The 23,792-nt window shown below is 36.7% G+C and overlaps 1 protein-coding gene across 1 annotated transcript in view; it reads right to left on the reverse strand.

Annotated features, from left to right (window-relative positions):
- Positions 1-23,792, reverse strand: part of LOC131428729 (uncharacterized) — a 38,810-nt gene that overhangs the window by 10,932 nt on the left and 4,086 nt on the right. Inside the window, exons 4-7 of the mRNA XM_058592774.1 lie at positions 14,543-14,725; positions 14,042-14,465; positions 13,813-13,980; positions 5,918-6,617 (exon numbers count right to left, since the gene is read on the reverse strand). Coding sequence (XP_058448757.1) covers positions 5,918-6,617; positions 13,813-13,980; positions 14,042-14,465; positions 14,543-14,725 — 1,475 coding nt within the window. The remainder of the gene's footprint in view (positions 1-5,917; positions 6,618-13,812; positions 13,981-14,041; positions 14,466-14,542; positions 14,726-23,792) is intronic.

Genomic DNA, 23,792 nt, shown 5'->3' on the forward strand with positions numbered 1-23,792 from the left:
GGTTCCGGAGTTATAGGGTAAAATGTGCAACAAAATAGAAATAAAAAACATGCTCTAACTTTTCACAAACTTAGTTTCAAATGAAAGGTCCTGCGGTCCCATGGAATTTTTTCCGGATCCGACTTGCGGTTACGGAAATACAGGGTGAAGTGTTAAAAATTTTACACTGAAACGGACGAAAACTCGTAAAACAATTTCTAAGTCGACCTCAAATCTACTTCAATTGATAGTTTTTCTCAGAAGATGGTCCAAAAAAACCTATTTTGGTTATTATTTCAAGAATCGAGGAATATTATTTTAAAGAATGTATTATATATAATAGTATGATTGATACGAGAATGGCATCATTACACCACTAGGTGGATTCAAACGGTTTTTTTTTTGCGTAGGACTACGTCTTTCTTTACTATGTTCATCTGGGTGCATTTTTCATTTTTCACTTTTTTCTTATTTGAGTATATAAATTTAAACGTGGTAACTCTGCACGCTATATAAAATTGAACAGAGCACGCTGTGTGCGAGGCGGGTATGTTTTTTTCTTTCGTAACGTAACGTACGTAACGATGCGTATCGATTTTGTATCATTTCGTATGACAGTTTGAAAGTTTAGATACTCATTGCCCTATTATTTTGGAACCGGAAGTCGGGTCTGGATGAAATTGCACAGTATCTTTTAAGACCTTGAGAGCTTTAATTTGAATTATGATACACTGGAGAAAGACTTCGAATTTACGTACCGCATAAAAAAGCGCATAAAAAAACCGCATAACTCTGAAAATTCACATAAAAAACGCATAACTCTGAAACATCGCATAACAAAAACCGCATAACTCTGAAATTTCACATAAAAAAAACCGCAGAAGGGAAACCGCATAACTCTGAAACTTCGCATAAAAAAAACCTCATAACTCTGAAAATTTGCATAACAAAAGTCGCGTTGAAAAAACCGCATAAAAAAGACCGCATAAAAAATAACCTCAGTGTATGTGAAAATCGGTTCAACCGTTGCTGAGAAATCGAAGTGAGTTCCGTTTTTGGATTTTTGTCTTCACTATTATCGGAACTTTCGAAAGCGGAAACCGAGGACTAGTAGTCCCAAAGTAGTTTAATATATTCACTTACTAACAAGATCTGCCAACTAGGTGAATTTAGCAGTAAGTTTTATAAAAATGTGCACCTCGTTTCGCCATCGTTTGTGAAAAAATGAAGATTTTCACTAATCGCACTATAATACCGGTACAGGAAGTCGAATTTGGATCAACTTTGCAAGGACTTTTTGAAGAATTCCAAGACCTTTTATTTGCTTCTTAGCTTGTGTAAATCGGTTAAGATATTTCCGAGAAAATTGAGTGCGCATTTTCTTATAGATTTGAACATATTGCCTTGTAATTCCAAAACCGGAAGTTGGATAAAAATAAAATTCAATAGCGAGCAATATGACCATAGGATCTTTCGTTTGAATCTAAGTTTGTGAAAATCGGTTCAGCCATCTCTGAGAAAATCGAGTGACATTATTTGTCACATACACACATAATACATACTTACACACACAAACATTTTCTCAGTTCGTCGAGCTGAGTCGAATGGTATATGACATTCGGTTCAAAAGTCGATTTTCACAGTGATTGTATAACCTTTCTATATGAGAAAGGCGAAAAGGGCGTATACTCATAAAATATCGATTTTATATAAGCTTTTTCATTGAACGTAGCTTGGAGAATAATCTTTCATTGCTAAAATACATTTATTCCTATTAAACATCGTTTTTCGAAAATTGTTAAAAAGTTTTTCCTCGTTAAACTTTTCAAAACATTCATTAGTTTCCTTGTAACTAGACGTTTTTTGTGATATACAAATTAACAAATCGTACGGTGAAATAACTGCTACTTTGGAATATAAATTTTATTTTACGAAAAATCGGTAGATTTTTTATTAAAAGTAGAATTGATTACCCACAATTTCTTGTTTAACGTATTTTTTGTAGAAGCTATAGATTTCTAGTTATAATTGTTTGAAAATAATGTGGCTAAAATACATGGGCCCATTTCTAAAATTAGTCTTGAGTGAAAAAAATCTCTGGACCAGTGAAAAGTACTTCATTTGCTAAAACGAACACACATGTAAAGTTTCATGCAATTCGAAGGAGGTCGTGCCAACAGTCAATCGATTCCACATGCAATTGCTCTAAGATAACTGTTTCGGTGAAATGACTTATTCGGCGAAAGGACAGTGGGAAAATAACAGTTAACGTATCCGTTTCCGTAACTCGAAATCCGTGAATTGTTCGAAAATGTTTTCCAAGAAGAAGTCATTATAAACCGATCGGGCATTCTAAAAACATGAACATTTAGGGGTATTTTGGGTTTGTACAGAAAAGCACATATTTTATTTCAGCTTTCTTCACGTTTCGCCTTCGGCTCATCAGTGCTTAAAGCAGTTCAAATAGAACTGCCATCTCCGTCTAACAGTTCAATTTGAACCGCTAAGCAGACGCAAAGTTTACACTATTTATGTAACTAGTTTTTGGATATTGCACCGAGATGCTATATATTAAGCACTGGTGAGCCGAAGGCGAAACGTGAAGAAAGCTGATTCTAAAAACATACCAACGTCAACAGTATACAGGCATTTGATTATATTTTGTCTTATACTATGTTCACACTGGCCGAAAATAACATGTTTTAACGATAGTAATATAAAGTTAAAACCGCACTGTTCACACTAAGAAAAATGGTTGTACCTATCTGCGTTGCCAGGTCATTTTTCCAAAAATATGTAGTCGACGCAAAAATCTATCTGTATCATATCGGTATCAATATCTCTTCTACATAAGTAGTAGAAAAGGTTAGCGAAAAAAAGGTCCCACGACAACCTTTTCTCATGTATATTCAAGCTAAAAATCAAAATCGGTACTTATCTGTGTGATCCGTGAATTATCGATATTTTGGGAGAACATATCTGTATTGTGATATAAAGGTCAAAAATCTGTATAAATACCGAGAAATAGGTATACCTGGCAACGTTGGTACCAGTTTTCAGTTTTGTTTTATTATGATTACATGGCTACTTTGATGGAAAACTGCTGTTGTTGAACAACTTGTCAATTGACATAGTCGAAAAGTGAAGGAAAATGCTAGCAGGGTTGTGCTTTAATGACAATTATATCATGTTACTTCGGGAAAACATGTTTTAATGTGACGTTTATGAATATGAAATAACGCAAAAATAGAACATGTTATTTCGCTTAAAACATGAAATCGGAGTTATAACATGTTTTAACTCATAGTGTGAACATAGTATTACACTCGTTAGTGCATAACAGTTTATGTTGAACTCGTGTTCGTAACGTGAAGTGTGCGTTAGTAAACACGGCGCAAAACAATTTTTTTTGAAAATAGCAATAAATTTACGTTGCTTAGAGGTTTATTTTGCATTGGTAAGTGGTATAACAGTTTAACTTAAACTATTATGCACTGGTGTTAGCTCAGGGCTCGAACAATTGACTGGTATAACTTATTCTTATATTAAATAAGAAACATTTATTAGATGCAGTTTCCAAAGAAAACAATCAAATTTTTATTGATGCACCCAAACCTCCATTTACGAAAAATTTTTTTACGTTACCTCTTTATACGTAAGTCTTTTTACGAACCAAATCCCAAATGATGTAAATTTTTTTTACGAACCTACTTCGTAGAAAGAGGTTTTCGGCATACAATGGAAACGATTTCCGGTTCATTTATTTTCCATGGAAACTACTACAATATGGGTATTTTTGAAACGGGCTTTAAGAGTAGATTCCGGAAAAAGGTATTTTGGATTGAGGTATTTTGGAAATCTAAAATTATGACTTCCGGTTGATTGATATTTTTTGAAAACCCTTACAATATGAATACACCGAAACCGAACTAAACGGGGTTAAAAAAAGGAATACGGTGCAATTGGGGCAAGTATCGCTTTAAGTTGAAAATTTCGATAACAAATCTATGACCTGGCCAGCAATTTGTGGTTGCAGTAGGATTTCGTAGCCCTTCTACTCACAACTGCTTGGATGAAAAGTGAAATATGCATCAAGGAAGTGTCAAAATTGGTCACTAATATGTCTGTGTTGCATTTAACGAAAAACGTTTGCAAGAAATTGCCTACAAGTGCTAGATAACAAATGTTGAAAGTCCTAATCTGTTTTTCAGTTGAATAATGAGTATATATCCATTAAAAAGTAAATATTCAGCAGTTTTTTTATTTACACTAAAAACACGGTGCGTTATTGTATTTATGTTTGACCGATACTTACAATTGAAAATAAAATATTCTGCCGCTGGATGCCGCGTAACGAACGCTAGTGCACTTAGGAAGCGTGTTTGGCTATGATGTGATGGAGCCTAGTTCTACTATTACACGCCAGAGCAGAGAGTGAGTGGCGGCTGAAGTCGACACACGAGTTCCGAAGTTGCTTAGAAAGGTTCAATGGGATTACGTTATTTGGGATTTGGTTCGTGAAAAAAGTTTACGTTATTTGGAATTTACTTCGTAAAAAAGTTTTCTGTAATGAATGTGGAACCCGCGCATCATATGGCTATTTTCGGAACGAATGTGAAGAGTAACTGCAAGAAAATGATGTTTGGGCTCGTTTCAAAAGCCAAGATGGCGGCTTCCGGGTTATTGAGGCTGCTTAGAACCCCTAACAATATCTATCTTCGGTATCTTCAGAACGGAATTGATGAATAGGTGTCAGAAAACGATGTTTGAGGTAGTTCTGAAATTCATGATGGCAACTTCCGGTTTGTTGATATTCCTTGAAAACCCTTACAATATGGATATTTTCGGAACGGGATTGATGAGTAGATGTCAGAAAACGATGTTTGAGGTAGTTCTTAAATTCAAGATGGCGACTTCCGGTTTGTTGATATTTCTTGAAAACCCATACAATATGGATATTTTCGGAACGGGATTGATGAATAGGTGTCAGAAAACGATGTTTGAGGTAGTTCTGAAATTCATGATGGCAACTTCCGGTTTGTTGATATTCCTTGAAAACCCTTACAATATGGATATTTTCGGAACGGGATTGATGAGTAGATGTCTGAAAACGATGTTTGAGGTGGTTTTTAAATACAAGATGGCGATTTACGGTTAGTTTGTATTCCTTGAAACCCCTTAAAATATGGGTACTTTCGGAACGAGATTGAAAAGTAGGCAAGTATTAGTATTTTTTTGAAATTTTTGATGTATTCATTGAAGGCGTTTTATTAGTATTTTTTTGAAATTTTTGATGTATTCATTGAATTTGGTATTCCTTGAAAACACTATACCGGAAGTTACCTCATTGAATTTTGAAACGAGCTCAAATATCGTTTATTGGTATCCAATATGATCCGGAAATTTCTTTGTTATAAGGGTTTTTAAGGCATATCGATAAACCGGAGGATGTTATATTCGAGATGACACAAAACTTAGTTTGAGGACATCTGTTTATTAAATACTTTCCAAAAATACCCATATTGTAAAGGTTTTCAAGGAATATCGATAAACCGGAGGTCACCATCTTGAATTTCAGAACCACCTCAAACATGGTTTTCTGACATCTACTCATCAATTCCGTTCCGAAAATATCCATATTGTTAGAGGTTTTAAGCAATATGAATAAACCGGAAGCCGCCATCTTTGAATTTGACACGCCCGTTCCGAAAATAGCCACATGATGCGCGATTTCCACATTCATTACACAACACTTTTTTACGAACCTAATCCCAAATAACGTTAACTTTTTTTACGAAATTCCTCTGTTTATGAACCCCCGTTTAGCTCGTAAATGGAGGTTTCGGTGATCACACAATATGATGTTATATACGTATGGAGGTTTCACCGACCAAAGTTTGCTCGAAATACAAGTATATGCTCAACATATGACACTCACCTTTCTGCGTTTTCCAAATATCGTTTTCTGTAAGCCCTACTTTCATCGTCCAGATCGAATCCCAAATTCTTCGCCGTTGCCAAAGCGTATTCACCTGCGATGGGAAAAACATCGAACGGTCCTTGTCCGATCATTTCCTCCAAAACATCCCCGAGTAGATCTGCCTTTTCGTTGAAGGTAGACACAAAGCTTCTCAAATTGCTAATCGTAAACGAAGCGTTCAACGGCTTTCGTAACTTTCTCCAGAGATCCCCCGATGCAGCGATTAGACCCTTTTCTATTCGGAAAAAATCGTATACGTACGGTCGGTTGATGCAGCTCGGCGAGTTCAGGACCACCGCTAGATGCTCCGGTTGGTGTAGGGCCACAAACAGAGTTGGCCCCGCCCAAGCTCGGGCCGGGGTAGAGACGGTGTGCAAGAATCGACTGATGTACTGCATCATTTCCGTTGGACCTCTTCCGATACCGAGGTGAATGCTGCCGATCAGTGGCCAATCGAATGGACCGGGAATTTTCGCTGCCAGTTCGTAGAAGCGCTTGCGTGACCGTCGAAAATTTAAATAGTAATAGGCCACGAGTGTGACCGTGATGAACACAAGCGAATTGAATAACATTTCCCTTTCGCTTCGACGCACTTCCACTCCGATTTTGTCTGCTGTATCGGCCTTCTGTGAGATACTGCGGGAAACAATGTCACTTACTCAGCTAGAAAAGTACGAAAGCCGTTGAGGCACACCTACACTATTGACCTTATGACTGACTCGATCCAGGAAATGCACTTGCCAGATTCAAGATTCAAATTACGACAAATTATATGTGGTTAGGTTATGATTACCGTGTAGGCAAACATTACTCAGAACGAACAACACTTCTTCGAAATTGAATGTTGCTTGCAGGTGTCGGTTGCATAATTTTGTTTTGAAGCGAGAACAGGAAAGTAATACAGAACAAAAACGTGTAATTGGTACCTGTTTTTAATCACGTTTCGTGAGCGAAGCTGAAAAATAATATGTTGCATAAGAATCGGTTGACTTGAATTTTCCCATTAATAATAATTAGAGGTACTTTGTACTAATTATATCCACTGTTAATCACTTTTCAATCGGCTCAAAAGAGATCGTCTTGCCAGAATGCCGATGGTTTTTTTTTATATTATTATATTATATATATTATCAGAACTCTGACATCCAGAAAAGTTTTAAATGATCTCTAACAGAAAGTCAAAATTATTTTAGAAACTGGGCCTAATGATTGACAGATACAGACACATTGAAGAAAAATATTGATAAAATGTTTTCACTAGTGTTGAGTACGATCAAAGATTCTAAAACGTCTTGACAGTTACCTTTCTGGTCGACATTCACCGGTGCACTGGAATGTGCTAGCATTTATGCGGTTAATGGTTTAACTTTCTGATCTATTATTATCGACACACTATGCATGGATTTAAATTATTATGCTAATGGGAACTGTTGAATTTATATCAGTATAACGGTTCGATTAACGTGATAGCTTAGGTAATCAACCAGAGAATTAATCTTAGCCAAGACAGATTTTTCTTTGCATACTTTCAGTTGTTCTAGTAATAAATCATTCGTTACTGGTGGTAGTAAGGTAGTAGCAATAGCGCCGAAAAAATAGTTTGACAATTGTGAAATACTGCTTTTAGAGCATCACGAAAAATTGGAAACGAAAACATCTATTTTCATCTTACCCTTATAGTCAATGAGTCAAACAGAGACAGTAGACCGCACTCTAACTCTCTGTGGTTTTCGTATTTAAGATGAATAGTGGTGCTTAGGTGGATGGAAGTTCTTTTACCCTAGAATAAGCTTTTACAACAATATGATTCCAGCCAATTAAAGCTAAATATAGAGGCATCTAAAACAACTATCCTTTCATCATGTCCAATTGGTATACAATTCAATTTTTATTTTTAGCCCCGGCGGACAACCAAACGGTTAAAGCCGAGGTCAAATAAACGAATAATAATAATAATTGTCATTTGGAGATTCGCTTGAATCCGAGTCTGCTAAGGGTATCGAGCTCCCGGACCCCAACATAATATTGGAAAGAAGGGGTCAATTGTTCATCTTAAAAAATTCCACTTCTGCTTGGTCTACCGCCAAATTGTAAACACCAAATTTTCGCACTTAAAACTTATATTAATCTTTTTCGTTATTTGAAGATTATCACAGAATATTTTTTGATATGATCACAAAAGAACTAGTTGAAATTTCGTCGGCATTTAGGCTGGATAAACGGAACCTCATATTCAGCGTTGCCAGATTTATCTGTCCAGATAAATTTTTGAGTCAGAGACAGATTTTTGAAAAAATAACCTGGTAACTCTGCTCATATTCGCCATTGACTAATTCATGATTTCCATGAACTTAGATTTAAATGAAAGGTTTTGTAACCCCACACAAAGTTGCTTATTTTTTTCGATTCCGACTTCCGTTTCCGGAATTACAGGGTGATATGTGCAAAAAAAAAAGTTCACTTACTTTTCTCAGAGACGGTTGAACCGAGTCTTATAAACTTAGATTCAAATGAAAGGTACTATTGTCCTGTACAAAGTTCCTGAATTTTATTTTGATCCGACTTGCGGTTCCGGAGTTACAGGGTGATTAGTAAAAAAAATCTTATTTTAACATACTTCCTCATTTTTTGTCAGAGACGGCATGATCAATTTCAATAACTTAGATTCAAATGAAAGGTATCATAGTCTCATACAAAACTGCTAAATTTCATCCGGATCCGACTTCCGGTTCCGGAGTTATATGATGAAGTGTGTTAAAAATTGAATACCGTCACTTGAAGCGGCGAAACAAAACACGTAAAATAAGAATTTTTTGCCTCGAAACTATTGAAATCGGTAGCCATTGTCAATAGACAACCAAACAATCCGATTCCGGCTATGATGGTTCTCGGTTTTTGATTCCGGAAGCACCGGAAACAAAAAGTATAATAATTTCTCAACTTGACTCAAAACTATTCCAATTGGTAGTCATTTTCAGTAGACGGCCAAACATTAATTTTGCTTTCTTGTTTGTTCTTCGGTTTTCGATGAATGACCGAAGGTTGTAGTCGTAGACCCAAAAATGGAACCCAGTCACTGTTCTCGAACCAACTTCGATTATACCGGTTCCCAGATTCCGGTTTCGGAAGTACCTCAAAGAAAATTATTTTGAAGAATACCACACATTTATATATGAGAATATGTGAGATATAAGAAAGGCATCATTACACCACTAGGTGGATTAAAACAGGTTTTTTACTATTTAAACAATGTTTTCATAATAATCGTGGTATTAACAACAATCTTACATCTTTTTTCATACGTTTCGCGAAAGAACTAGAGAAAATACTCAAACAGGCAATAAGTTATTGAGAAAACAAATCTGGATCAATTTCGTTACACTTTTGTGTTATGAAATTTTCAAAATGCTCCCAGGTGAGCATAGTAAAGAAAGACGTAGTCCTGCGTCAAAATAGAATTGTATCGAGGTGCGAAAAAATAAATAAACCGCGAATGATAAATCAATGTATTTTTTTCCTCAAATACTTTGTTTCCTCACAAAGAAAGATATGTAATCACTAAAAAATAACTTTGAACCTTTTGTAGGATTTACTTTCTTCGGTACAAAAAAGGCGGGTGGGTAATGTCAGAGACATAACTGGATGTCGTGAATACAAAAAAAAAACTGGCACACTTCCGAATATCAGTTAGTTGATCGATTGTGTGAATTGCGCCAGCTTTCCTCTTTTTCATTACTAGAATTTGAAACGATGCCCACACTAAAGTACAGATTAGTTACATTAAACGGCTACTATTCTAAAACTGTATATCTTAAACTTGAAACAATTCCTTTTTAATTTGCTAATATAGGCAAAAGGCTAAATTTCATAAAGAATTTTGAAATAATATAATCAATTTTTCGAAATATCGATTATTCAACGCAGATTCGAGCTAATCAACAAGATGAACAATTATTGGAATATATTCAACTCCGTTATCCGTAATATTATCACTAGTACTTCATATCGGGCACGAATTCAAAATATAGGAAAAACAACAATGATAATAACAATAATATCTTATGATTATTACTTCATTATTGTTTTTATTTTCTTGAAAAACAAATAACATAAGAAGTATGTTCAAGATAACTAAACAATTCGTTGTATTGTAATCAATAACTATACACTAAGGTCTCTTTTTACACGTTTTTTTTCGCACGGTTTTTTTTTGTACACGGCTTTTTTATACGGATTCCGGAATTAACACGGTTTTTATTTACACGGTTTTCGCAATTAACACGGTTTCTGATGAGAATTTAAAAAGCACTGTCAGTTGTTTTTTGAGAAAAAATTTAAAAAAGGGAACAGGTTGTCTGTAAAAAAACGAATATGAGAGCGAATTTAAAGTTTGAAAGTTAACTAAAATCATTCAACAATTCACGGGATCATTGACTGTCGTTCCATGAAATGATTTATCAGTCTTTAGATCTTAAATCCCTGTTGTAAATTACACGACAACGTCTCTTCTGCTCAGTTGTGGTGTATGATGTCAGAAACTAGTCGGATTTACTAATCTCGTCAACTCTTCGTCATATCAAACAGTACAGTATATTATACCCATTTGAATTCTTTAGCGCTAGTACTGTTATGATTTACGCCGATGAAATGAGTTTCTTCAGCATGACACATAGTAATAACTTTTCTGATTTGATCCATATTCATCTCTATGAATTCTTCCCCTTTCATTCTGTCGCTGCGTGCATAGATCTTCACCCAATACCCATGTCTTCCCTCTCAGTTTAGTTGAGAATTACTGTTAAGATCGTTAGTGTTTACTACACATCGCACCTTCGGAATCGAATAGAACTTATTCTCAAGCGTTTTTTGTAGTGAAAGTGTTTATGGGTTCTAATTGTACGTATTATCATTCTTTTGAAAACTGAATGCAATATACAGAAGGCTTGAGCCATTTAGAATAATTTGCTTATCGCACAACGCGTTTCCTAAGTGTTCTAATTTTAATTTGTCATCCAATGTGTTTTATTAAGTATGACTGGACCCTTCTCGTAACCTCAGGCTGTTTTTTAGATTTCCGTTTTTATTGGGAAATAACAGTTACATTTTCACAGTTATGTGCACCTTGCATAAATTTGAGGGTTAAAAAATAAACTTTTTTTCCCCTTCAAATGATCAAAAGTTATATTTCATCAAAAACAAAACAAACAAATAATCAAATCTGCACTTTTTTTAATTATAACGTCAAATTTTCCACGCGGTTTTTTTTGCACGGTTTCCGCAATTAACACGGTTTTCTTTTACACGGATTTTTTTAACACGGTACGTAACCCCCGTGTAAAAAGAGACCTTAGTGTATTAATAAAATATGCCAGACATGATAGAAAATTGTAGCATGAACATACCATGTCGGCTTCCAATCATAACCGAATTTTGAATCCCGCTCACTCCAAACACTTTTTAAACAAATGTGGATTTTTTGCGTTGTTTTTTAATTGTTTTCTTTCGCCACATCTGAATCTGTATTTTTCAGGAGAATACAATACAATACAGAATAATCTGAATATGTGGCAACCCTGTTTCGCACGGCATATTTCGAAACGACACCCATACTAGCATAAAGACGTGTTCTATATCAATACTTTCATTTTCGCATTACGTGAGTCGGTGCAAAGTTTGTCTACTTCCATTTGGGTGAATCTGATTCTTTTGGAACGAAATAGAAAAAATTCAATTACTTTTTAATGATGATCTGTAGCACTGAAAAGTGATTTGTCTTGTCACGACCAACAGGATCTGCATTTAGATCCGAGGTGGTTCTTGGAGTGTACACTGATGACTTCAGCTGGCAAGCTTCTTGTGTGATTTTGCTGTGTGGCCTGCATTTCAACGTGAAGTTCGATGTTGCTCCCACAACCTAACTGAGCAGCTCTCCCTTTGCGACTGATGACTTCAACTGCCAGACTTCTGGTGTAGTAACGCTGTGTGCTCGGCCATCGCCATCGTACTCTCGTGTGTATCTTGCTTCTATAACCTTTGCTAACAAAATGATAGAGACAGTGAAATATTCAGCTTTTATATCGCTGGAGCAGCACATATTTTGTTCTCTTCCTCAGAACGCGTTCTGATTGACTGGTGCTGAAATGGGTCAAATCAAACAGGTTTTTCAATAGTGTACTATAGAAAAACTTCAATGTTGTTGCAATACACGTTCAATTTGATTGTATTGGTAGTTAGATTATATAAATCCTTCCGCAGATCACTGAGCTATGAACATTCAAACTACGAGAAAGGCGCACGCGTGTCATGTGTCATAATTTTTGCTACATGCCATCGGAAATATGATCACAATTTTATGATAAAATTTTCAGTTGTGTGACATAATCTCAAGTAATTCTAAATACAAGTTTTCTGAAATATTTGGTATCAACGAGTATCAAAGAGGAAAACCTGGCATGTAGCAAAAATTATGTTGATTCGTTAGATACAACAAGAGATATTTACGATCAAAAACTCATCACTCTCTCAGAGGGTAAATCTTGGAAAGGCGCCCCATAGTAAAGTAGGTTGTATTCACGACAAAATCTATCGGTTTTGCGTAATGGCACGATGCCACCAAAACAGAGTCGACTTCATGGGACCAAAAAAGAGCAGCAAGCGTTACTGGAGACATTCTCCTATATATTTGACCATTGGTCACCACTGGATTGTGTTGCTGAAATTATCTGTGACTCCAAGTACTTCTTGGTAAATTTTTCGACCTTCTTCTTCTTCCGGAACTTCTTCGGAACATCCAGGTGGGACTTGTTGACGAAAAATTCCAATTCCACGATGTCTTTCGGCAACAACAATCACTCGCGCAACAGTTTCTTTGCGCGGGATTTCCCCTTCGTTACCTTGAAAACATGAAGTCCTTTCCGCTTTATTACCTATTCTATTGGATGAACCAGATGGAAGAGTTTACTATCTTGACCACACTCCAAATCGATAGGATGGGATTGTGCTTAAAGTAATACCTCGCCTACCATGCGTACAGGGTGTTGCATTTCTTCGCTTTTCGGTCGCTCCCAGCTGGTGCTTGTTTCAGCAAAGTTGCTCAAAATAAAATTTCCTACAACTTTATTGTATAACAAAATCATTTTTGAGTTCAATTAAGAAAGGTGGATTTCAGATTTCAATCTAAATAAGGACCACCCTAGTAACTTTTTACATCAAAAGGAGCGCTATTTGATTACAAACAACTTTTGTGAAGACACCAACTACAAAAAAACTAAAATTTAATAGTAAAAATATCTTTGTCACGCCAATTTCCCTTTTCGGACCACTGTGCACTGTGCAATGGGTTAAAAAAACAGAAAATATGGGCAAAAAGATTGCAAAATAATAAAATAACGAATTTGTGGCAATCGATTTGCGAAATGTTTTTGAATCTAAACGAAATCCTGGGAATGATATGGATACCATACAATTGCGTTCGATTCAAACAATGACCGTACCAGCGAGCAATATAATGATCGTAATGTTTCGCCGCAGTCTATCTTCGAATGATGTCAGCAAACATACATGAGGGAACAATTATAGATTTGGTTTGTTTTTGTGAATTGTGTTGTGACTTATTTTGTTCTATTTAAGCAATGTTTACCTAAAATATGTGAAATTGACAACAATCTAAAATTATTTTCTTTTAAGGAAACCAAAACGAGAAAAAAGTAGTTAAAACTATGTTTGCAATTGGCGAAGTGACACCCAATTCACTGTAGTCAAAATTGTTGAAGAAAAAAAATAAAAAAATATCAATAAAAACATATGTATTGTTTAATCAGATAACGTAGATTCATAAACATTGAAAGACACTTAACAAGCAGTAGCGCGACGCTCTAGTGTTATGCTCGGTTCATTGGAGAGCTTCAGCAAAGACTCGAATTTATATCGAAATTCTTCGAATCTTCCGGTAGTCTTAAGTCTGAAATTCCTTAGTATGTGCACTATTATTATTTTCATGCTGATCATGGCATAGCGAGCACCTAAAATTTCGAATCAATTAACAAAACTTGCACTGTAGCTCCTCCGACTGATCAAACTTACCAATACAGTTCCGATTGCCACCACTGAACGGTAGAAAAGCGAAAGGATGCCGTCCCTCACTTCGCTCCGGGGAAAAGTTTTCCGGATCAAATTTATCCGCATTTGGGCCCCAGACATCCTTCCGACGATGGATATTGTAAATACTCACACACAAAATCGTTCCTTTCGGTACCACCACACCATCCAAATCGACGTTCGTCATCGCCTTCCTCATGATGTGTGGACCGACCGGGAAAAACCGTAGGCACTCCTTGAGAAACATGTCTGTGTATTGCAACTGTTTCAGTGCTTCAGGAGTGATAACCATCTCCGTGTTGGCTGGAAATACTTCCATTATTTCAGCGTACACTTTATCCTGTAGGTCCGGGTGCATTGCAAGCATCAAGGTAACGTAACTCATTTCGGTTCCGGTGGTGTCACTACCCTATCGAAAATAAAAAGTATAGAATTTTATATTCAACGTTTAGCCTAGTGAAACCCAAAGCTCAAATGGTACCGCACCGCCACAATCATTGTGTAAACGTTGTGAATGATTTCAATTTCCTTGAACTTTCTACCGTCCTGAGTGTCCAGCAGCTGATCGATGAAGATCTGTGGTTTTCGGTACCCGTCACTTTCCGTGTCGCTGTTTTCGCCTTTGCCTGATGCCTGATTGGCTCTTCGATTGACAGCATTCTGGAGGATCTGTCAAAACATCGGAAGCATTTTACTTGACATATAATTGCACTAGAAATTTATGAAAACTGAATATCACGGGTACGTGCCTTTGCCTTTTGCTTTTACCTTTCTCTATGGGAAGGCTTTAGAACTTCTGAGAAAAACCGGTACATGCAACATACAATTTTCCATACAAAAAAGTACGGGTGTGTAATGTCAGAGACATAACTGGATGTCGTGAATACGAAAAAAACTGACACGATTTCTTTACACTTTTGAATTCGAATTGATAGTTGATCGATTGTGTGAATTGCGAAACCTTTCCCCCTTTTCACTACTAAAATTTTAAACGATTTTTGACGTCGATTATCTCAATTCGGATGTACATATTTCATTGAAAGAAATTATCAAGATGCTGTACGGGATTCATTTCTGCCTTTTAGAAGAACCAAATTGTAGAATTCTCTACAATATTTAGCACAGTTCGGAACATTTTTCTCAAACGATTTTCGCACAGCAAAAAGTGCACGAAGCAAACTAAATTATTTTGGATTTTCACTAAACTGATGATTTCTACCTTCGAATTTCAAAAAATATAATCCTAATAGTTCTTTAGATAACATTTAAAGCCATTAGACCGGCTGATTTTACATATTGTTGTCCACTTTTCGTTTCTTGTTTTCTTTCTTCCTAATGCAAAGCACCAGCAGCTGATGCAATCGTTCTTGCTTGAATTGAAACTAGCTTTGCGTACAAACCGACACATCCGTTCGCAGTGCCAAATGATGCGAAACTGGTTTAATGCGTCTTCTCGCCTTGACGACCGGAAGGCAAATGAGAACTACGACCTGAGCGTTTGAGGTTTTTAACCACGCAGAAGGTGCGCTCTCCGATGCCGCTGTTTGAATGCGTCTTCTCGCCCCGACGTCTGCTTACATCCAACGCACATGAAGAAATGATCGATTTTCGACCACGGTTCCCCGTTTATAACGTTCAGTTGAAGATATGTGCCTGACTACCTCAAAATCGTCGTCCTTGCGCGAAAAACCCATGCAAAGGTAAAGAATTTTCCGCGTTGTTTTAAAATTTTCAGAAAACTTTATTTTTGGGTTGTTTATGGTTATCTCAGTGTTCAAAATATTATTTTAAATTCCTGGTCATATTTTTGATGAAATAGTGAAAGAATTATGTTACTTCCATAATACAAGTCGAGATATTCACGATTAAGTTCTGCCCATTCTTCCATATGGCTAATTTTGAAAAGGCGCCCCATAGTAAAGTAAGTCGTATTCACGACAAAACTTGAAATTCACGACATAAACTCCTAGCGATTGGCCTCACGCTTCATTGACGGTAATAGAAAAGCTAAACGAATGGGAAGCTGACGCTAAAATTTAAATGATGTATCAGTGGGTATCATTGGAATGCGTGGAATAAAAACTTTTCCGCATTTGTCAGTAACCTTTTAACTTTTTTTTGCATTTGCTTCTGTACTATCTGTACTTTCTGCTCCTGTTCCTACAGTATCAGCACTGGGTCCACTTTTATCTGTGCTTTGGATGGAAATTATATCAAGCACTCACAAAATCAGAATAATCAAACGACTATCAAAAACTATAGGAGTTGGTTTCAGAGAAACGCGATCATGATTACCCGGGATCAGTGAAGTAGAATGGAAAAGTTATTGAATCGTTAACATTTTCGTGCAATGCAACTTAAGACAAGAGTACTTCAATTAACGTAGTTCGAGTTTTGGCAGTGTAGCACAATCCTATGCGACTGTAAAAAACTGATATAACGAATTCAATCGTGGTCGTAGTTCGCTTGCCGATGAATTCAAAGAAGGTCGCCCAAAATCAGTTTGCTTTGCCAAAAAACATCGATGCTGTGAAAAATCTAATAATGGAAGATCGCCATGTGAAGTATCGCGAAATGGAGGCAGCCTTGGGCATTAGTGTGAAAAGCTTATTACGTTGATTTGCATGAACATTTCGTCGTGAAGAAATGTGTTCACGTTGGATCCCACACAATTAGACAATCGCTCGCAAAAAAAAGACTCGCTCGGCCGCTCTAGCCGATGACCAACATGCGGGCCACCCGCCGGATCTTCGTAGCCATCAGTAACTACCGACCACCAATTGGAGACTGGTTCCCTCAGAGTTGCGATTATCAGCATACGACTATGTGAACCAAAAACAACAACGTTATAATTTATGAAATTATCATAGTCCTAAGTACAGTTGAGAAATACCCTTGGTATCTTAGAGCTGAGACATTCTGAATTATTAAAAGTATTATTAAATAAAAGAACATCCAACAAAAGTTGTTCGCTTTCGAAGCACTTAAGGGCTGAGGCCAGTGTGTTTTAGGGTGATTTAGAGGGCTGTTTTTACGTTTCAAATCTGATTTTCTCAGAAACGGTGACGAATATCGAAAAACCCAACTGACAATCTCTTAGAAAATTAGTTTAGATTATTCTGTGACAATTTCAGAATGATTGTTTGACTTTAGCGGAAGGGAAAATCTTTTTTCTGAAGGAAGAATTGCATAGCTGAAAACACCGTATTTCAACTTGTTCATTGAATATCTCGCCTTCTAAAGCATGGATCAAAAATCTATCCTGACAATGTCTAGATAATTTAATTTAGATGCAATTAGTGCCTAAAAACATATATGTTATAAAAATGAAGTGAATGTTATTGTTGTGAAGGTAAGTCGATTTCTATGGCGGCACCATTTTAGTTCCCTGGTAACGTTAGGAAACATGAGAGAGAAATAAAATAGGCTCAGAAAGGCTGCCAAACAAGCGGTAGCTTTATTGCATTTTATGTGATATAGTCAAACTTGCAACCGAAAATATCAAAACTTTCTCGGCCACCCGACCACATCGAGAATCATTTTGCACATTTGCGAGAGAGCATGGAGAGAAATGGAATACGCACAGCGAGCCACGTGGTTTTACGCGACTTACTGGCCTCAGCCCTTAAACGACTGTTTTTCGGTATAAACGGACATATCGCTACCGTTGCTTTAGATGATCGTAAGAGCGTCAATTCTGATTGGTATACCACCATTTGTTTGCCAGAAGTTTTCCGTAAAATAAGGAAAACAAACGCAAGGCGCAACATTATTCTTCATCTCATACATCGGCTCAAACAGCCGAATATTTGAGCACCCAAAACGTTGAATTGATGGGCTACCCCTCCGTATAGTCCTGACTTGGCACCTGACGACTTCTATTTGTTCCCTTCCGTGAAGAATAAACTGCGTGGAGAGCGATTCAATACTCCTGGACAAGCTGTTGAAACGTTCAAAGACTATGATTTGGGGGTACCTCAAGAGCAAGTGGAAAAAAATGTTAAGAAAATTGGTTCGAGCGTATGCAAAAAGTTATTGATCATCTTGGGGAACATTTGGAAAGTCAATAAAACCATGTAGCAACCTTCGTATTGATAATGTCTGTAAGAATAGACAGAAGTGTTGGTTTGAGTATACTGAATAAAAATGTTCGTGACTATGGTTTGAGCGCTAATAATTTGAAATTTCGAAGTACTCTGCAGAATCCGATGTCGAAAGAAAAATAAAACATCACGAATGGGTTGATATAATTTGAATCGTATCTGGGCCAATTGAATACAGCACAGTTGACAAATATTTCCACCAAATTCCGAACAAACACGAAAATTCCGAACAAATCAGTAGCCTTTCGTTTGGCGAACGGCGCACAAAGTAAATCTGCCACATGCTTGTGTGCCTTTCCCTACAGCTCTAAAGTTCCGCACCGAGTCGTGGTACACATGAAGTTGGACGTCGTATGTATTAGTGACGACACTTATTCTGATTAAACATCGATTTTATGGAATCAAATTAATGTAAAGGAGAAAATCCAATCAACTTCTTGCTTGATTCTATGTAAAGACACTGAAAATGCTTTGGAACTAAATGATTTGACCATAATTGCGGATTATAACACTATCGTTTAGGACCCTTTGAACTGTCGATTTGTATATATATACTGCTCAAACTGCTGCTTTTTACCTTTTATTTGCAAGAAAAGTAATATTAATAGTTCTTTAGAAAACATTTAGAGCCATTAGAGCGGCTGATTTTGTGTTTTGTTCCTCATCGTTGTTTATTTTTCGTTGGTGATGATGGTTTCAAAAAATATTTTGTGTGAAATAGAGCCATCTCGGACGTAGACCACACCGAAACACCGAGTGAGTTGGAACAGACTTTTGTAAATCGGTCATAATATTGAAAAAAAAAATTCAAACAATTTGTTACAACAGGAAAACCTTACCACTAAAGTTGATCCTTGACTCTAGGAAAAAAACGTTCAATACGTTGGATCATTGGTCCAATGAAAGTCCAATCAATCATTCAACGGGAGGCCAACACGGGACCTTCGTTTGCCGATTTTGAAACAGACCGTTGAACCGAATGGCATTTTTTTCGTTCAACAAACCCGGCAGACAGAGGTCCATTGTTGAGCCATTTTTAACATGAGGAGTTGGAGCCCCGTTGGACTAGTTTTACTGCAGAATCTCTGAAGTTTTTTCTACTTATTTTTTATTATTTTTTTGTTTCAATTATAGAGGCTTTAACATCTTAGGTCATTCGCCTCTTCGGACCAGAAAATCTTTCTGACCCTATGTGCGGGGGTTGGGAATCGAACCCAGGCGGGCTGCGTGAAAGGCATCGACTATCCCATCACGCTATACCCGTCCCCTTTTCTACTTATTTGTTTAAACTAACAATACATACCTGCACAATACTTCTACTTCACGTAGAATAACAACAAATTTTCTTTCTATGTAAAGGTAACACTTAATTTTCACACTATTTTTGCAAGAGAAAAAACAACAACAAACCGTTCCAGCAAATTGAACGAATATTTCGTGTAATATGTCGTTCAACAAACGCTCAAAGACCAACGAAATTGAACGGCCTGCTGAGAGGGTTACTATTGGATTGATCGCAGTATTGTCTTCAAGGAGTTGAATTGCATGCAACTGCGAACCAGAGGGCATACAATTTTTCTATGTTTTCTTCCGAGACGTCGTTTTCATTGACCTGGACTGAGTAATATATCAGAAATGTCGATTGAGTTTAGGCGATTTGTCATCCAATTTTACGAAATTAATCTTCAATGAATCAGCAATGAAAAGAGGAATCATTTTCGAAGAAGTTCTATAGTTTTCTATCATTACAAATATGTTATCCATCGAAAGAAGAAGGGATCATCATTCTCGTAAACATTGCTTGTGTGTGTCGTGAGCCGAAATCAGAACTTTTTATTTATTGAAAATGTTTTAAGGTGGAACACGCCTTTGTTTTTCAAACACAGATGTTGGGTTACTGGGTTATTCGTAGTACATTCAATACTTTACGTGGACTATATCAACATCATTATTTCGTGTATTACTGTCAATATGATGCATTTTGAGTCAAATTAATTTCACTTGCACTAAGCGCTTCATCTGTTCTTTACAGCTCCTCCAACGACATCTAGGGTAATGGAGCTCATATTCCTGAATAATGTAGGGGAAGGTGTTCGGTTGCCGGCACCCCACCGTAACTTTTGACAGAAAGCAGATAGCGTCATTACGACAAATGTCATAATTTTTGCTACATGCCATCGGAAATATGATCACAATTTTATAATAAAATTTTCAGTTTTGTGACATAATATCAAATAATTCAAAATTAAACTTTTCTGAAATGTTTGGTATAAACGAGTATTAAAGAGGATAATTCATAAGGCGCGTTTGCCTTTCTCGTATTTTTAAAGCTCATAGCTCAGTGTTCTGTGCAAGGATTAATATAATATAACTACCAATAGAAACGAAATTTTTCAACCTAAACGTGTATAGCAAAAACGTTGAAGTATTTCAAAAGTTTTTTTTGAAAACCCGTCTCATTTGACCCATGTCAACACCAGCCAATCAGAGCGCGTTCTGAGGAAGATAACAAAATATCTGCTGCTGTACAACAAATCTTTCGAGGAAAATGTTCCGAACAGTGTTTAATATCGTAGTGAGTTCCACAATTTGGTCCTTATGAAAGGCAGGAATGAATCCCGTACAGCACTCTGATAGTTTCTTCCAATGGAATGCAAATCCGAAATGAAATAATCGAAATTAAAATTCTGTATGCGGCTATGTTAATAGCCGTTAGGACCGCCCATTATTGAAAAAGCTACAAACGAAATCACGTAAAAAGAAACCTCTTAACATAAAATGGATCAGTTTGGATTCTATCGCCACTGCGAGCAGATGTATTGTGTGTCGTTTGCAAAGCTAGTTTCGCTTCCGGCAAGAGCGATTACGTCACAGTTGCCAGTCATTAGCTTTGGTGAAAAAACAACGCTGGAGAGCATTACACAAAATCAGCCGTTCTAATGGCTCTAAAAGTTTTCTATAGAACTATTCGGATTTGTTGTTCGCAAATCGAAGGTAAATATCCTCAGTTTAGTGCAAATCTAGAACAATTTGGTTAGATTTGTGCACGTTTCGCTGTATGAAATTCACAGTAATCGAGATCAAGTGAAGCCTTCTTTTTTTGCGAAAAATGGGAATGCTTGCATAATTCATACAATTGATCAACTAATTGATATTCGGAAGTGTTAAGGAACATGTCAGTTGTTTTCGTATTCACGACATCCAGTTATGTCTCTGACATTACCCACCCGTCTTTTTCACAGACTGATTTTTGGTTCGGTTACATATTTTTGAAAAAAAAAAAGACCTAGCATTCTTCACATGGTTGGTATATCCAGTCTCAAAAACAGTCGGAACGGTACTTTCAAATGTCAAATGTATTTTCATTGATACTGAACCGATTTGATTAAATTGTTTATCAATGGAATTTTTGAATTGTAGATTTATGTAGACTAATGCTGGCTTGGACTTAGACGTTGGTCAATATTGCAGAACTGAAAAAGTCGAATCAATGTTCATCGAGAAATACCCAAATAACTGGGTCGTAGCCGACCGATTATAAAAAGCTTTTTTAATCCACCTAGTGGTGTAATGATGCCTTTCTCATATTACTTATATTTAAAAAAAAACATCACTAGAGGATTCTGTCAAATTTCTTTTTTTGAAACTTGAATAAAACCAAAAACTTTCTTCGGTATAAACTACCGTCACCTTTTCAATTTATAAACAGTTATGTCAAGTTAATAATGATTTAAATTGAACTAAGCACGCTGTGTGCTAGGCGGGTGCGTTTTCTTCTTCTTCCGTACCAGCACGTACCGATGCGCACCGATTTTGCATCTTTTTGTATGACAATTTGAAAGTTTTGATACTCATTGACCTTTTAATTCGGAACCGGAAGTAGGATCTGGATTAAATTGCACAGTATCTTTTAAGATACTGAGAGCTTTAATTGAATCATGATTTGTGAAAATCGGATAACCGTTGCTGAGAAATCGCAGTGAGTTCCGTTTTTGGAGCTTCTCTTCACTATTACCAATGCGTTCGGAAGCGGAGGCCGGGCACTAGCAAGGTCTATCAACTAGATGGATTTACCAGTAAATTTTATAAAAATGTTCACCTCGTTTCGCCATCGCTTTTGAAAAAATACTCATGAAATTGAAAATTTTCACTAATTGCACTGTAATACCGGAACCGGATGTCGGATCTGGATCAACTATTCGGGGACTTTTTAAAAAATTTCAAGACCTTTGATTTGCATTTTAGTTTGTAAAAATCGGTTGAGAAACTTCCTAGAAAACAGAATGTACATTTTCTCATAGATTTGCACATATTGAATCAGGGTCATTTCACCGAAAGCCATTTCGCCGAAAGCCGTTTCGCCGAAAGGGTCATGAATGCCGCTGAATGACATTTCGCCGAATGGCCCACTTCGCATATCACCCTGTTGTTCCGGAGCCGGAAGTCGGATCGGAATAAAATTCAATAGTGATCTATGGGACCATAAGACCTTATATTTGAATCTGATCTTTGCGCAAGGTCCAATTTTAGCACACATTCTCTCCAATATATAGGCCGGGATTTTACGAATAAATGCTTCAATATTGGCTTCCTGTGCGATAATCGTTGCTGGTTGTTCCTTGTAGACATGAGCCTTAACATGGCCCCACAATCCAAGGGCGTTAAATCGCACGAACTAGGCGTCCATTTGATGAGCCAAAAACGTGACATGAACTGTTCACCGAAGACGGCTCTCAATTTGGTCTCATTGTTTAGCGTGCCGTGTAAGATGCGGCACCATCTTGTTGAAACCACATGTCAGAAACGTCCAATTTTTCCATTTTGGGCTAAAAATATCGTCATGCCATCGGTCCATAATCCACACCAAACAGTGACTTTTTTGGGATACATTGGTAGCTCTTGCAATGTTTCTGGCTGGTCTTCACTTCAGATGTGACAATTTTGCTAGTTGACGTATCTATTCAACAGAAAATGAGCTTCATCGATGAACACATTTTTTCGATAAAAAACTACAAGGATCAGCCCCATGGGGTTGTTCGAGTCATTGATGTGGAACAAGGTAACCAAAATTTCTAATGATCGACATTTACAATTAATTGTCACACTTTTGAATCCGCAAATGCACGAGAGTTTGCTTAGATTGATCTTTATTAGGAACTGAACCGAACACGCGAACCCAGAATATAGACTCTATTTGTCGTGATTTGTATTTGTTTTGTAGCCGACGAAATTATATCAATAGACCAAATGTATGCTATTTTATGTTTGTACAAGTTTGCGATACGGATATCGATATTTAAGCTTCTCTTCGCCAAGCTTGTGTTCAAGTTTTGTATGCAAGCAATTATTTTTATAGCGTTTCTCTACTATTACTACCATTCTGCGATTTCGATTGAAGCGATAAACTTTTTCTCATTATCAATCTAGTTTATCTTATATAAATTAGAAATTAATCTTATGCACTCAAAATTTACCCTAAGGTAGTTGTCAATTTCTCAGGCGAAACGACATAACATGGAACTTCATCCGATCTTGCATGACACAAGATTAGAGCATACTAATTAAAGCTTCAAATCTTTTTATAGCACGTTTTGTCTTGCTGTGTAGCAACAACCTACCTCTAGCATGCTACC

The sequence above is a fragment of the Malaya genurostris genome, chromosome 2 (genome assembly GCF_030247185.1).
Source record: "Malaya genurostris strain Urasoe2022 chromosome 2, Malgen_1.1, whole genome shotgun sequence".
NCBI classification, from domain to species: domain Eukaryota; kingdom Metazoa; phylum Arthropoda; class Insecta; order Diptera; family Culicidae; genus Malaya; species Malaya genurostris.